The sequence below is a fragment of the Cololabis saira genome, chromosome 16 (genome assembly GCF_033807715.1).
Source record: "Cololabis saira isolate AMF1-May2022 chromosome 16, fColSai1.1, whole genome shotgun sequence".
NCBI classification, from domain to species: domain Eukaryota; kingdom Metazoa; phylum Chordata; class Actinopteri; order Beloniformes; family Belonidae; genus Cololabis; species Cololabis saira.
Window position 1 is genome coordinate 11,630,839 of NC_084602.1, and position 16,487 is coordinate 11,647,325.

At 40.2% G+C, this 16,487-nt stretch overlaps 1 protein-coding gene across 3 annotated transcripts in view; it reads right to left on the reverse strand.

Annotated features, from left to right (window-relative positions):
• Positions 1-13,956: 13,956 nt before the first annotated feature.
• The window catches only part of kcnk10b (potassium channel, subfamily K, member 10b), a 33,945-nt gene continuing 31,414 nt past the window's right edge, over positions 13,957-16,487 (reverse strand). For all 3 annotated transcript variants that reach the window (XM_061743385.1, XM_061743384.1, XM_061743382.1), the window contains exon 7: positions 13,957-15,738. In XM_061743385.1, coding sequence (XP_061599369.1) covers positions 15,097-15,738 — 642 coding nt within the window. In that variant the 3' untranslated portion in view covers positions 13,957-15,096. The remainder of the gene's footprint in view (positions 15,739-16,487) is intronic.

The following is a 16,487-nucleotide window of genomic DNA, read 5'->3' on the forward strand; positions in this document are numbered from 1 at the left end:
AAACAAAATAAATGGTTTCAAGCAAGAATGAACAGCAATAAAGAAATGGTACAAAAAATGGAAGACTGGTTGCTAGATAAAAAGGAACAATATGGTGATGATGATGGTGATGATGATGATGATGGTGATGATGATGGTGGTGGAGGTGATGATGATGATGTACAAAACCTAAATGTGGTCAATGATGATGCTGTACCAAAAAGCTATGTGGTCACTGATGATATTGGTCCAAATGACAGCATTTCTAATGTCGGTGGTAAAACATGCACATCAGCTGGCCGCTCCAGCCACAGGTCGTCAAGGTCTTCAACCTCTTCTGCATGTTTAAAAGCTGAGGCTGAGAGAGCTGCTCTCTGTGCTAAGGCAGCTGCCCTCAAAGACAAACATGAGCTGGAGGCGCAGGAGGAGCAAATCAGACAGAAAAAGGAACTGCTTGAATTGCAAAGCCAAATTGCTGCTCAGACTGCAAAGGTTACTGTTCTTAAGTAGAGAGGTTCTGATGTCCAGAGCTCCAGAGCACATTCAGATGGAATGAACTCATATCTGGAAGGTTCAAAATCTAAATCTTCTCTCAGACCCTCTGCTGTGGAATTTGTTCCACATATTACAAAGTATCAATTCGATCATCCACCAACAGGAGGCACCAACACCGCAGTGCTAATGGAGGCACAGCCTAAAGTCTCCAAGTATCAATCACATCATCCACCAACAGGAGGCAGCAACACCGCAGTGCTAATGGAGGCACAGCCTAAAGTCTCAAACTATCAGCTCAATCAATCACCTATATATGGCAACAAAGCTGCCACAACACTGGGTGCACGACCCAAGGAAACCTTTTCTCAACATGTTGGACCAAAGGCTAACACTCTGAATCCCAAACCAAGCATGCTTCAAGGATTTCAGGAAACTTATCATGCCACGCATCCTAAACAAGAACCTATGCAGTGCACTGGCTTGATGCAAGCTAACGTGGACCAAGGAGATCTTTTTACAATCATGCAACAGCAAAATCATATAACAGCTCTGTTAGTGCAGCAACAGTCTTCATTATCCTTACCTCCAAGAGGTATACCAACTTTTGATGGAGACCCTCTTGAGTACAACACATTTGTCAGAGCATTTGAGCATGGAGTGGAAGGAAAGGCTGCTAGCAGCATAGACTGCTTATACTTTCTGGAGCAGTACACCAAAGGACAACCTAAAGAGCTGGTCAAGAGCTGTCAACACATGCCACCTGACAGGGGATATCAAAGAGCAAAGACCCTTTTACAAGAACGCTTTGGAAATGAGCAAAAAATAGCCACTGCATATATGGAGAAAGCTCTTGGATGGCCACTGATAAAATCAGAGGACGTCAAGGCTTTGCAAGCTTATGCCTTATTTCTACGCGTTTGCTGTAATGCTATGGAGGATATAAGCTACATGTCAGAGATGAATATGCCATCAAACATGCGTGCTATAATCCTGCACTGCTTATGAGCTACAGGAGAGGCATCGTCCAGCAGGTTTCAGTGATATTGTCAACTTCATTGAGAGACAAGTGGCTATTGTTTCTCACCCACTGTTTGGAAACATTCAGGACACAGCTATCTCACCACCAAGGCATAAAAGTGGAAACAAGGTCTTTCAGGTTTGCACTAAGGGAAAGGGAAGCAGTTTTGCTACCACCGTGGCACCTGTCAATTCTGAAACTGTGACTCAAATGCAAAGGGAGAAAACCTCAACTGATAAGTTAACCAAGGTGTTTTGTTTGCTGTGTGAAGAGGGTCACAAACTGGAGTCGTGTCCCAGAATGGAAAAGAAGTTGCATCGAGAGAAAATTGACTTCTTAAGGGAGAAAGGTGTGTGCTTTGGGTGTTTATCAGTTGGACATATGAGCAAAGACTGTCAAAGGCGTCTGTCTTGCAAAGTGTGTAACCTGAAGCATCCTACCATCCTTCACATCCATTCAAAGGAAAGAAAACACAAATTAGAGGACACACAGCAAGAAACATCAGTGAAGAGCCATGCATTTTCTCCAAAGACATGTGGCCATATAGGGGCCGGAGCACAGGATTGTGTCTTGGCAATTGTGCCCGTACACATCAAGGCTAAGAAAGGCAGCAAAATGCTTACCACCTATGCATTCTTAGATCCTGGCAGCACCGCCACTTTCTGCTCCGAGCGACTCATGAGGGAGCTAAAGGTCAGAGGAAGGAATGCCAAATTTCTGTTGAGAACAATGAACCAAGAAAAATTTGTTGGCAGTCATGTCATCTCAGGACTGGAGATAGCTGCACTCAATAGCAACAACTACTTTGATTTGCCTGATGTGTACACACAGCATAAGATGCCTGTGACCCGTGACAACATTCCACGGCAGGAAGAGTTAAGTGCTTGGCCACATTTAAACTCTGTGGAGATTCCTGTTATTGATGCTGATGTGGACTTATTAATTGGGACTAATGCTCCAAAACTAATGGAACCATGGCAAGTGATAAACAGCAATGGTGAAGGACCATATGCTGTCAAAACTCTACTGGGCTGGGTTATCAATGGACCACTCAGAGGAGTCAGTTTTGAGAGTGCTAACAGCATCGAAGAAAGGAAAGAAAAGAAACGACAGGAACGACAAGAGGTGCTGAAAAAGGCCAAGCAGCAGTATGACATAAAAAAGAACAGAGAGGAGCTGAAGAGGCAGAGAGGGGAAGATACTTGGATTCTCCCTGAAGTCAACCAGAGGTTGAAGCAGATAGAGGACGAGGGATCTATTAAGAAGAAAAAGAAGAAAGACAAGAAATCAAAAAAGGAGAAGAGGAAGGCCAAGAAGGAGAAAACGACAGGAGAGGCCATAAATGGCTCAAGTGACATTTCAGAAGACTCGGCAGAGGAATGGGTTGAGGCTCAGCCTCAGACACAGTCAAGTGGTGGGGACAAATCTGCTCGTCAGACAAAGTGGTGGGGACGCGTCCCCGGCGGAAATGACGCGCCTGCAGTCAACTAAAGCATGGCAAATTCCAGAGGCGTCCAAACCTTCAGCAAACCCCCTCACCACAGCCCAGAATCAGCAGAGAAACGAATGGATGACTTTTGACTTCCTTGCTATGAAAACCATTTCAACTGCAGAGAAGCGGGCTGAAAAAGAACGACACAGGAAGAGAGAGCCAAGGCTCAGGCCATTGAGCAGGCTGGGTTGCACAAACTGGAGCTTAAGCCATACAGGAAAGATCGATGAGCGACAACGGTGGCCAAAGGACAAGAGGAGCTTTGTCGCAGGGGACATTGTTCTTGTTGTGGACTCTATTGCCCCTCGTGGATCCTGGTTGTTGGGGAAGGTGTTGCAGACCTTTCCTGACACACAAGGACTGGTGCGGTCTGTTAAGGTTCAGACCAAGTTCAACATTCTGGAGCGACCGGTCACGAAGATCTGTCTTCTGCTGGAAGCGGACTAGAGACTGATGTAAAAGACTTATCCCAACCTTGGGGTTACCTCTAGCTATGGGAACATACTGTACCTGGCATTACCATTATTGATTGAAACACACTTGCACTATTGATTTGTCATTGGCTCCAATATTTCTATGATGTTGAATTGTTATGTTATTATACAGTAACAATTAGGGGCCGGTGTGTTGCAGCCAATTTAGAGTTCTGCTCTGTGTGTATGTATGTGTGGGTGGAGGTTGTCATTACACCACTTGCGCACCTGTGGGCATGGGAGGTGATTGGCAATCAGAGGTTAAGTAAGGGAGACACAGGTGATCAGATGGGGAATTAGGAGCTGGAAGCCACACAGTTTTTCAACCGTGCACAGAGTTTGTGTGGGTCCGTATTGTTGTGCTATCACCAGCAGCTTAGTTGTTTTTGAAAATACACCGGCTCGTCAGCACCCGGGTTTTTGTAGGTGTTTTTTGAGGCTTCACATGCAAATAAAGTGTTGAACGCAGCTCCCTGTCGGACCACTTCTTTCAAGACCAGCATGAGTTGGAAATGGCTTCAAAATCCCTCATATGGCATTTTTTGTGGATAGATTGCCATAACAGTACTATTGACACCATTGCTCCAACCAACGTGAAGATGAACATTGCTAAAAAGAAACCTCCCGGGACAAATGCTGGTTTTCAGAGCTGAAAAAGAAGAGTGTTGAAAAGCTGAACGCAGGTGGCAGAAAAATGAAATTACAGGTTCATTATGACTTTTTTTTTTACTTTGTTTTTATTAGGCAACTTTATGTAGAATACAATATCCACGTATTACAACTGTTTCCTTTTTTTTTTTTTTTTTTTTTTTTTTACACATACTCAGCTGTTCCATACATAAATAAATAAAATACAGTATATCCCTACACACATCTCCATACACATAAGTATCCACAGTAGCAGCATGAAGGCAGCATCGGACAATACGAACAAAAACAAAAACACTCGTACAACAGGACATTGACAGAAACTACATTAAGGGACAAGGTAAACCCGAACCCGCCAGGAGGTCTGGTGGGAAGTGTAGGACAGCAAATCTAGAAATTACCGGATTATAATGGTTTGAGTCTATCGCTCCATTAATAGGGGCATTGCAGGGCTCCATCTCTTACAAAATATATCCAATTGCAGTCTCAAAGAATAAGTAATTCGCTCTATTTGGTAGATTTCCCTTACTTTCTCCACCCACAAATTATACGTGGGCGGATCTGGTTTTAGCCAATTTATAGTAATGCATTTTATAGCCGCTGTAAGTAGTATATGCAATAGATATGTTTTGGCTCTGCTCCCCAAACCCTCCGGTATAGCTCCCAGCAGCATCACCACAGGGTCGACTGTGACAGGCTGATCGAAAACTCGTTTCAATGCTTCAGATACCTCCACCCAGAAGGGTTTTAATTTGGTACAGGTCCAGAATATATGAGAGTGGTTCCCGATGTGTGCCCCACATTCCCTCCAACATACATTTGAATAATTTTGACCCATTTTGGCCACTATTTCATTATGACATTTATAAAGAGAGACTGAGCATATATAACACAGAGCTGAGGAATGTAAGGCAATAATATTTTTCTGATATTGCCAAAAACAGCAATAATGTACACATTTTGTTCACTACTGTTGAAAGGCTAACAAATCTCCTCCAGTCAGTTGACCCTGAACTTCTATCCAACTGTGCCTGCAATGAGTTTTCCTCTTTCTTTACTGACACAATTCAGAAAATCTGACAGTTAGTGCTCCTATGCTAGATGCAGGATATGTTCCACCCCTGTGTCCAGTGAGAGAAACCATGACATAATCCAGTCCCCCATGTGAACCTGGATGACGTGATATACCACCTGAACTCCACCACTTGCTGCTTTGATACTCTGCCAACAGAGTTTTAGTGCACGGCCTGCAAGCTTCTAGACATTGTAAATACGTCTCTGCTACTAATGAACAGCTATAGGCCCAGCATCATCTTTTTTTTAACTGCTGTATAACCTCCTGACACTAAAATACTGTTTAGATTAGATATTTCTTTATTCATCCCTCAGTGGGGAAATTCACATTGAGCAGCAGCAGTGCACACACATGCATACAAATACAGAGAAAAAGGCTAAAAAAGTAAAAGATATATAATAAAAACTATATATATATATATATATATATATATATATATATATATATATATATATATATATATATATATATGTGTGTATATATATATATATATATATATATATATATATATATATATATATATATATATATATATATATATATATATATATATATACAGAAGAAGAAAAATAGTTCAGTATCAGATATAAGTACAGTGCAAAACAGGTAGGATATGTATGAATGGAATACCGTGTAATTGTGAATGGGGGATGGGGATGGTATTGCAAATGATAAATATAATACATTATTGAGATATTATTTGATATAGGAATGATTTTGATGTCTTCCAGTCAAGTTGCCGGCCACACCACAGCATTGAGACAGCTCTAGTTAAGGTCCTTAATGACATTCGCTCCAATACGGATAGTAACAACATTTCTGTCTTGGTCTTACTGCATTCTAATGCTTCGTTCAACGCGGTCGACCGTAACATCTTGATAGACTGGTTGAAGAACTGGATGGGACTTTCTGGCACAGCACTTTTCTGGTTGGACTATTTTGTGTCTTCAGGGAACTACAAATCAGAGCTAACCAAAATAACATGTGGAGACATCTTTATGCTCCCAGAAAATAAAAATCTGTTGCCATAACTATGCAGATGACCTTCAAATCTATATAACAATCTCACCAGGAGACTATACTCCAATTCAAACATTGATCAAATTAAAGAGTGGATGTGCCAGAATTTTCTTCAGCTAAATGAAAATACAACAGAGCCAAGGAAGAAAGATTAAAAGTCAGCACTCAGCTTCAAGCAGTAAAGCTAAAAACCAGTAGCCAAGCCAGAAATCTGGGAGTGGTTCTGGACTCAGACCTGAATTTTAACAGCAACATAGTGAAGTCAGCCAATTTAAAGCAGCACTATGTAACTTTTTCACCTTAATATAATATTTCCAGAGTCATTGTGATGGTACATCAACTTCCAACAGGTTTAATGAACCTCTGTCATGGTCTGAGGGGTCTGTATCACCTTCACTGGCACTATGTAACTTTGAGGTGCATGGTAGGAACCCTGCCACACTAAAAAACTACACATTTTTACGGCTTTGACTGCTTTACGGCATACGTCACTTCCCCCTCCTTCCCGATTCGTAGTTGAGACGAAAGCTGGGCGGGGCGTGGAGCGCAGAGCTCAGCAGAAGCTGGTACCATGGCCGAAGCAGCGGAAAAACCCAAGAAAATAAAAGTTTTATCGGAGGAGGCGAAAAAAAGAAAGTGTTTTCACATTCGTCTTGGGTTCTAGTATTTTTCCTGAGAACTGTAAAATTGTGCAGGGCTGATCTGCAAAATATAAGGAATGGGCATTCAGTTATTCACAGGTTATAAAGTATTGTTTTATTTTGTCAGTAAGTATGTTGGACTACTAATTTATGACGAAGTCCCTCTAAAAAACATGACAGGAAAAAGGTGCAGTAGAAACGACCATCTTATTTCATTCACTATCAAAACAAATGCACGCGACGGGGACAGGAGTTTTCTGGCAGTACGCGCTGGTGCTCATGGGAAATGTAGTTCTTTCTGGTAAAACACTACCGCTTTTGTCCAAAGGAACCGCCAAACTCAACAAAAGCTGAAAGTTACATTGTGTTGCTTTAAGAACATATCACGGATTAAAGGACTGATGTCTCACCAGGACTAAGAAAAACTTGTCTATGCTTTCCTCTTCAGTACACTGAATGTACTGTTCTCAAGGGTTTCCCTAAAAAAAAAAAAAAAAAAAAAAAAATCCAAACAGCTGCAGTTAGTTTAGAACGCTGCTACCTGAAACCAAGAGTGGACCATATAACTCCAGTTCTTAGATCTTTACACCAACTTCCTGTGTGTCCTAGAATAAATGTTAAAATCCTGCTGTTGGTTTATAAATCTCTGAGTGGTCTCAGGCCAGAATACATCTCTGGTCTCATAAACTTGTCCTGTTTAAGTAACCGCTAATCACAGCTATTTAAGACAGTTTTTTCCCCAACGGTGATGGCTCCCCACTGTCCCTCAGTTTTTAATGATATGTTAAGACAGTTCTTAACCCAATTTTAATAGTTTTAATATTTAATATTTCTTTGCTTGATACATTTCTATAATTTGACCCTTCTGGAACAGATTAACATCTTTTCCACATCCACAGGACATGTCTTCTGACATAGTAATTGAAGAAATAAGGAGCCACTCACTGCATCAGTCAGAGTTAAATAACTTGTTGCCACCTGAAACATAATCATCCATGCAGTAATTATCCAATGAAAGGCTATTATCTGTTTGCTTAATTAAATTCAGGTGGTAACTTTTTTTTTTTTGGACAGGCTGTGTATTTTAAACTCCAGTGCCTCTCTATTTGGCTTTCACCCTGCTGAAGGAGCGTCTCTGCACCCCAGATACAGAAGTACCGGCGGTCAAGTTCCCAGGCGTATTTTTTCACTGACAGTGATGCTTCTGTGTGTGAAAGTTGCAAATAAACTTGCTTAAACTTGATCTGCGTACCTGCTGATGCTGGATTATCACCTCAGTTGTTGCCAGGCTACAAACAAGGCAGCCCACTGCATTCTCTGCAGAGTTCAATTGTGTTTCTTTCTCTGCTACACTGTTGAGTCTAATAGCAGTATTCAATTGAATTTATTTGGGCTTTAGTGAAACAGTAAGATACGTAGTAACCACAGAATGGATTCAGGAGGGGAAAAAAGAGAAAAAAAATGCTTTGCCAACAAGAGACTGAACTGTAATTCTCTATGATGACTTGTGACAAATGTGTCTCACTGTGTACTGTCATCAATTTAGTCCTTAACTTGTACATAATTTATAATCAACAGCACCATTTCAGAAGTGTATCATTTGCACAGATCTCAGACTATAAAAGAAACTGTTCCCTTATAACCACCTCAGGTCAAAATTAAAGGTGGTAAAATCAGTGTAGAACTGAACATTTTGCAGTGATGATATTATAACATGAGAATGTGTTTTTGTACTTTGATAAAAGCAAATGCATATCAAGCAATTCCTGCTCAGTTGTATTTTTTCTATCATGCTGTTTCAATGTTCATAAAAGTGAAGTGGACCCTAAGATTTTAAGTTCAAGGACAATTTTTCTATTAAAAAAAAAAAGCAGTGTTTCTAGTTGCAGAATTTTTTGTTACACAAAAGCATCAAGATGCACAATCACAGTAAACGATGATTAACGTACATTTCCATCATGTGTAGGGAACCGAAGGTGGGCAGGAGTCTCTGCTACAATCCATCTCCTGGATGTATTAACAACAGAGCATGAAGTAATTGCACGCCCCTGATAAGCCTAACTAACATTCGGATGTGCACCCACGCATGATGTCAGCGTCTCCTGATGAGCAGCGCAAACCTGTGTTCAAACACGCTTTTGTCTTGATAAATGTCATCAGTTAAGGGTCCTTGAAGAAAGAAAAATGACACCAGTCATGCTTCTTGGCACCAAAATACATTTAAAAGAATTTAAACTGAAGGCTTTGCAAGTGGGAGCGAGTGACAGGGTAGATGAAGGCCAGGTACGCAATTTATCAAAAAGTGATAAAAGAAATAATTAGCTTTTTAAAACAAAATCTATTTCTTTAAATCAAACCTTCATGTGAACATTTATAAAGACAAAATACAAATCATAGGCAAGGAGTTTCAAGGACCTTCCATGCTTCCATGATTTTAACATGTTAGTTGAAGTTTTTAAGTGAAAGATTTTACTATTCTGGTCATCTGACCTGTTAAGTTGAAGGTAGCTGAATCAATAAGTGATGTTTTAAAATTATAGAGGCACAAATCTAAAGCAGGATATCAGGGTGGTGCATGTTCCCTGGAATAAAACAAAATCAATATACAGTACAGTCCAAATACAGTCCAGTCCAGTCCAAAATCTCATTACACTTAAAACAAGACTCATCACTGGAAAAAACAACAATTTTCACCTGCTTCAAGTAGATTTTCACTTGAAATAAGTAGAAAAATCTGCCAGTGGAACAATATTATTTTTGTTTGTAATGAGAAGATAAATCTTGTCCCACTGGCAGATTTTTCTACTTATTTCAAGTGAACATTTACTTGAAACAGGTGAAAATGGTCAAATAACAAGTTATTTTTCTGGTAATGACTCTTGTTTTAACTCTTGTTTATGAGATTTTTTGACTAAAAATTAGACATTTTAACTAGAAATCAGACAAATATTACTGGTAAGATTTTGAGTTTCTGCAGTGTGTGTGTGTGTGTGTGTGTGTGTGTGTGTGTGTGTGTGTGTGTGTGTGTGTGTGTGTGTGTGTGTGTGTGTGTGTGTGTGTGTGTGTGTGTGTGTGTGTGTGTGTGTGCACACACAAGCAGAGATGAAAGATCTATGAACCATCCATCATCTCTATAGCTTGGTAAAACAAAAACACATATTCTCTGTTATCAGAGACTCTAGACCGTTTACTCTGTGCTGAAGCCAGTCATCTTTCACCTGAGGGTCTATGAACTTCGTATCAAGCTCTCAAACAGCTGTCATTGTGGGCATTATCTTTTACCTGAAAGAAGCGGCTTGTGCGTACAGTAATGACTCAGAGTTTCTAGTATAGCAGACAACACATTTTTTGATCTGCCATCAATCAAATCAATCAATAAAACACCTTTACAGCATTGTCATTTTCTTTTGTTGGGAAAAACAAGAGGTGGCCTTCAGATGAAGCCACTGAAACCAGTTATACTGTCATTTTTTATCAGTAAAAAGTGCTTTTCTCACTTAGAAAACTGCTCGACTCTAGTCAATATGTGAAAACGTTCTAAACACCAAACGGGGAGACAGTTATGTTGACAGGGGAACAGTTAACAAAAAGGTCAGGCTTTTGCAAAGGGTTTGTGTACGTATTACATACCATCTCCCATGAAGCGTTAGCAGAATAAGGCTGCGAATATTAAATTAAAGTTTGTGTACATATATTGAAAATGGCCGGGTTTCTCAGATCCGACCTCTCTTAAGGACTTAAGAGAGGTTCAAAGAAGGTTTCACTTAAGAGAGAACCCTAAGATACGGGTGTTTCCCAGATGACTTCTTAACACCGTTCTTTAGTTTCGCTCTTTCAGAAGCTCTTTGGAGCAGCTGTCCGGTTCTGAAACCAAATCAATCGATGCCAGGCAAATCGATCACTATCAGCGCATTTTCACACGCAGCACTGCCACCTAACGCATTAATTCCCTGCTGCCTGTGCGTTATAATGAAAAATTAAGATGATAAATATAATTCAATGACCCTTTTTCATCCAAACGGTGCGTTACTCCGTTATTTCTGGCTACAGTGAGGCTTTTTTTCCCCACACGCAGAGACCGGGAGGAAACGTGGTGGGCGTGTGTGTGCGTTCAAAAACATGAGCGGTCAAGAACCAAGAGAAGGCGAGTTTCGCAAATCGCAACGTGGAATTACAGCAATCCCTGGTTTTTCGCAGGGGTTATGTTCCAAAAAGAACCCGTGATAAGTGAAATTCTTTTTACAATTATAGAGGGCTTCTAATTGCGGAGATCAGCACCGCCTCGCACGTATTCCACTGCTCTTCTGCTGCTGCATCCCGACTCGCGTCTTTTTATCCTAAAGCCCGCGGTGCAGGTGTGTTTTTTCAAGAGAAGAAAATAGTTATGGGTCGTTGTCTTCGCTCTTTTTTCTTCTGGGCAAAAAGATTCTTTAATATAAACCGACACCATTGATTATATTTGAGACTGTAATGAACGATTCATCAAAGGCTCCTGTTCTTCAGCTGCTGCTTCCCTGTCATCACACAGGTGTAGGTGCGCTCAGGCTCGGGCTCGGCAGGAGGATCAGTGTCACGGCTGCTGGACAGCCCGGTCCGACAGCACGTCCAGGGGACTGAAGTGCTGACGCACGAATGCGTTCACATAAACAGTTCTGCTTCGCGCACGGCGACGCGGTTGATTTGCAGAGAGAACATGCTGTATAGCAGCCAAATTATCAAATAAATGATATTCATGATGATCGTTTTATTTGTGCGCATAAAGCATATACAGGAACACACTTGTTATTCCTTATTTTTCTTTTTTTTCCCCCTTTGCTGTCACCAATGAATGCTAAACAATATAAATCTAAAGTATAAAATAGATCGAAATTTGTGCGGGCTGCATTGTTTTAATATCTCATTGCTTGGTGTGATATTGATTTGCCTGACGCGGCTGGATCTGTGAGTCTTTGTTCACTAAGATGGTTGTAAAGACTGGGTCAGCAGCATCTTTCATTTCCTTCTTAATGAAAGAGATACTTAAGCTAAGAGCGACTCTGGGAAACGCGATTTTCTTTCACAGGCTCCTTAAGAAGGTTTGAAAGAAGTCTTTCACTGTTAAGAGCTACTTAACTGATCTGGGAAACCCGGCCAATATTTGTAAATACATGGATTTAGACCATACTTTATACAATTCCCCATCCCGGGCTCAAACGGCTTTGACTTGATCATGAAAGTCAATAGTCAATATTATAGGTTCCTCTGTTCTCTGTATCAATTAAACTTTAAATAATTAAAAATATCTCAAAGGGGGTAATATGAAAGTTAAAAAAAAAGAAAAAAAATTATTTCATATGGTAATTATACCTGCTGTAAGCTATTATCAGTGCTATGCTGTTTTATATTCCTGTAAGTCTAATTATTGAAGAAATGGAAGAACCCCATAATTTCCAGTAGACAGTAGCTCAGCCGAGAGAGCGAGATTAAAAAAAACCTGTTCATGAAGAAGATTTCAATATTTGTAGGCATCTCTGAAGCTGTTCTGTCATTTTGACACACAGCTTCATCTAGTTAATATCTACAAATATTCTGAGCTGCTGATGGAGGCATTTCCTGTCAGCCTATTCCATTAAAAAGTCTGATTCATTGTCCAGAGAAACAAGTCAATAGACGAAAGAACAAATAATGCTTACAAACAAAATTAAGAGCCAGATGAAAATATGAGAAAACAAAAAGATAGTTGAAGAGCGCGACAGGCAGATGAAAAAAAATAAATCTACATTTATCTTGAAGATCCAAATGTCCACACACATACAAATTATCACATGCAATTAATGAGTGTTCCATTACCGACCTGTCCTCCTGGTTAATTGCGCTGATGAAGCTGTCAGTTCAGTCTCCTCTGGAAACACTCGTCCACATGGCACTACGGCTCAGAGGCAGGAACCACAGGCTGTGGCCTCCTTTATCACAATAATTAGATAACCAATAATGAATTCTGTCATTTAATTACCCAAAAGCTGCATCACGGCAAATTCACTGTGATCATGCATATTTTTAAATCATTACTAGGCCAGCATCAATAAGTTGAGGAAGAAAAAAGTGAGTGCTTTGCTGATTCATTACATGAGCAAACACAGGTCAGTTGCTCGTAATGTGACTTATCCTCATTTCCTTTAAGTTCTCAAAAGGTAAGACCGTGACAGAAAAATTTGACAAGAAATCATAAAAACACACTTGGATTGCTCAAATGATTAATGACTATTGCATTAAAAAGAAGAACTGGAGAAACCCTCTGTGATGTCATCCATTCATTTTCTAAAGATTCAGTTTAAAGCTTATGTTTTATTTTTCTCTTTTGTCAGTGTGTAGGCTGCACGTGCTATTGCCAAAAATAGAGACCATCGATCTTAGTTAATCCAAAAAAAAAAAAAAACAGAAAAGGGCAAATGATTGGAACAAACATTGGTTTGTCCAACTATCCTCAGTCACCACGATATGGTGATAACAAAAGGATAAAATAAGGGTTTTGTGAAGATTGTGGTAAAACCATTCTGAACAGAAACCTAGCTGGGTCACCAGCTGGTTGAAACCACCTCCAGCAGGAGCTGCCATACAACATTTTTCAATTATTTGTCTCTCTGTGGATTACGTCTGTATAATAGTATCACAGCTGTGTTAGATTCAGTAATTAAGAGTTTCAGGTTTAATTACAGCATTTGCATTTTCTTGTGTTCTTTTCTGCTTACATTGCTCTTTGTTAAGCAGTGCGCCCATGAGATTTTAAATTTCACAGAATGTTGTGCATTTAATATTCTGTTAGTGTGGCAAATTAAACTTTTATGGCACTTTTGTTAATTTTCATAACCAAATAAAAATACAATTACATTTAATGTGATTTTCATGAAGTTAAATATATGCATATAACATTCACAGAAGATGTCACAGGTCCATGGTCACAATTTGAATAGTAAAGTCATGTTTGTACAAATTAAAACAAATATATCACCAAAGAAAAATACAAAATCAAATTAAATTAAATTTATTATGAGTTGTGATGAATGTGGTTAAAGATTTTTTTCATAGCCATCATGTCCTGTCCAAAATTAAACACAAATAAAAAGCAGGACGTTCAGTCTGTATGTCACAGTTTAATGGAAAATACATACAACTTAGGTGCTTGATTGATAGAAAAAGGCGTAAACATAGATGCAAACATGCTCGGTGAATACAAAATCAAACAGCATCACATTCATTGGTTAAAACGGACATGTTTGTAATGCGAATGGAAAATACAAGATTTTTTTTTTTGAAAAAAGAAGAAAGGTTCAAATGTTTTGTGCACAACACTGCTGACAATCGTAGTACTTCTGTAGTGTTTGTATGCTAGTGCTGATTCACAATTATTCATCACTGAAGCACATTTCTTTAACCATGGACGTGCAAAACGTAGAAGTGAAAGCCAAACATTTCATGTCATCGCAAAAAAGAAACATTGTAAGCTGTAAGTTTTCACATTAGTTAACTGCTATGGCTTTTCTTTAATAACCATGCACTGTGTATATTTTGTTTTCTTCAAAAGCTCTTTAGTATGTAGTAGTTTTAACCAACACGCTACATATTTAAAGCCACATCCAATGCAAGATAATTGATAATAGTACATGTTCTCTAGTCGCTACTAGTATTGTCTATTGATCCAGCAGAAACTCCACCTTCCATCCTCCAGTCGTTGAATGCTGATGTCCTATTGTAGCAGGCTGATGGGTTAAAAAACAAATAAATACAAATAAAACAGATCCACCACAGTATGAGATGACAAAATGATCAATAATGTCTCTGAAGATGATTGATATGAATTCAGTTCCCTCACAGTTGTGCCCTCACTATGAAAAATCCCAACTCAAAGCTAACAAATGATCATTGCCTTTGAGTCTCATCAGAGCCTTGAAGGCATAGAGACGACAGCGCTGAGTGAGACGGTTCCAGTTTACATCACAGGCAGCCCATTTTACAAAGATATATGCATATGTGAGGTATCTACCAACAGGCTGTTCTCTGTTCAGTTTTCTTTGTATTTGGCAACATGTTTTTCTTTCCCATAGTTATGGCACGATGACTGAATTTCCTGCTAGCGGTCCAAGTTTAAGCATAGGAAACAGAAAGGCACATAAATTGACATCTCAAAGGACTGTGCACTCTCCCTGTGACTCAGTCTGAGTATCATTCTGTCTGTCTTCACACTTTGTCTGTGGCTTTAGTGTTCATGCATTCAATGACTAAACATTCTCGGCATCGCCGGCCTGTGTTGGCGTGAACCCATTCAACTTTGAGCGCTCCATCACAAACTGCGGCAGGTTTGTCAAACTGATGTTTTCCTCTTTCTTCTCCCCGTTCTCCTCTGGTTCCCCATCCTCTTCCTCCCTCCTCTCCTCCTCCGGCATGGTGATGCCGTTATTTATAGCTACACTGGCACGTCGTGCATCCTCGGGAATGTTCCTGCGCAGCTCACGGTTCTTGTTACGCCTGGCCAGTTTAGTGAGAGATCCAAAGCGTAGGTTGAAGAGATTCTCCTCCGAGGAAGACGCCGTCTGCGGCGTCTGCTCGCTGCCCTGCTGGTCGTACGGCTCACACGCCCCCTTCAGCCTGAGGTTATTCAGTTTGGTGTCAATGCTCTCCTGGGAAGACGTCTTGAAACGGCCCGCGTCCAGACTGGCGAACAAGGCTCGTTTTTCTGGAGAGAGCATGTCGAGGGAGTGGGCTCTCTGCTCCAGGCCCAGCTGGCGGCGCTCCATGCTGCGGATCGTGGCGGCCCGCTGGAGCTTGTCGTGGATTTCCACACTCAGACGTCGGCGCGTTTCACGGAACTCTGCTCGTACATTTGCTTTCCACTCAGCTGCGTGAGCCTTAATCTCCCCAACCTATGTTAGCAGCGAGACAATGAAAACATGTTAAAATGTAAAAAACCCACTGTCAAATCCAAATGTTTTTATTCATCAATGTACATTTTAAACTTGATGTCCACATTGGTTTTCAGCCTACTGTTTTTTATTGGCATGCATCCAAATCATGGCAGACTTATTTTATCTAATTGAAATAACAAAAAATCTTAAAGTCCCCTTGTGGCAGAAGGATGGATGCTGGCCGGGTAGTTCATATACAGAGAATCCTCCCAGGTGTGCTGTTATACCTCAGATATACCATTTAATTTGACTCCTTTCTTTGTCTGGACATAAATGCTCTGAGGGGAATTTAATTGAAGACCAGCAAGTATGTCAAACTTCACCATGATAGGTGGTATTAGTGCCTGCTTTCAGCTTGTTAGCCTGGGCCTTTCCGGGTTTCCAAAACAGCAGATTTTTTTTCCAATTTGACAAGTTGTGACTACTAAATTGCGCACACTTTGTTACACAGCACAATCCATAAGTTCTGCAAACATTAGTGCTTGTTTTCTTCTATGTATCCCTCCATATTGACCAGTATTTCCAGATCAAAACCCAGGCTGGTCATTGCTTCATCCGCATGTCTGGGTGTGTTAATCTGACTATGGAAAGTTCCCTCTAGTTCAGTTTCAGTCAGACAAAGACAAGTACATGCATTTTTAAACTACAATTTCAGTTGGTACAATTTCAGATAAATCCAATATTTTCTTCTGTGGTCATTTGTCAAA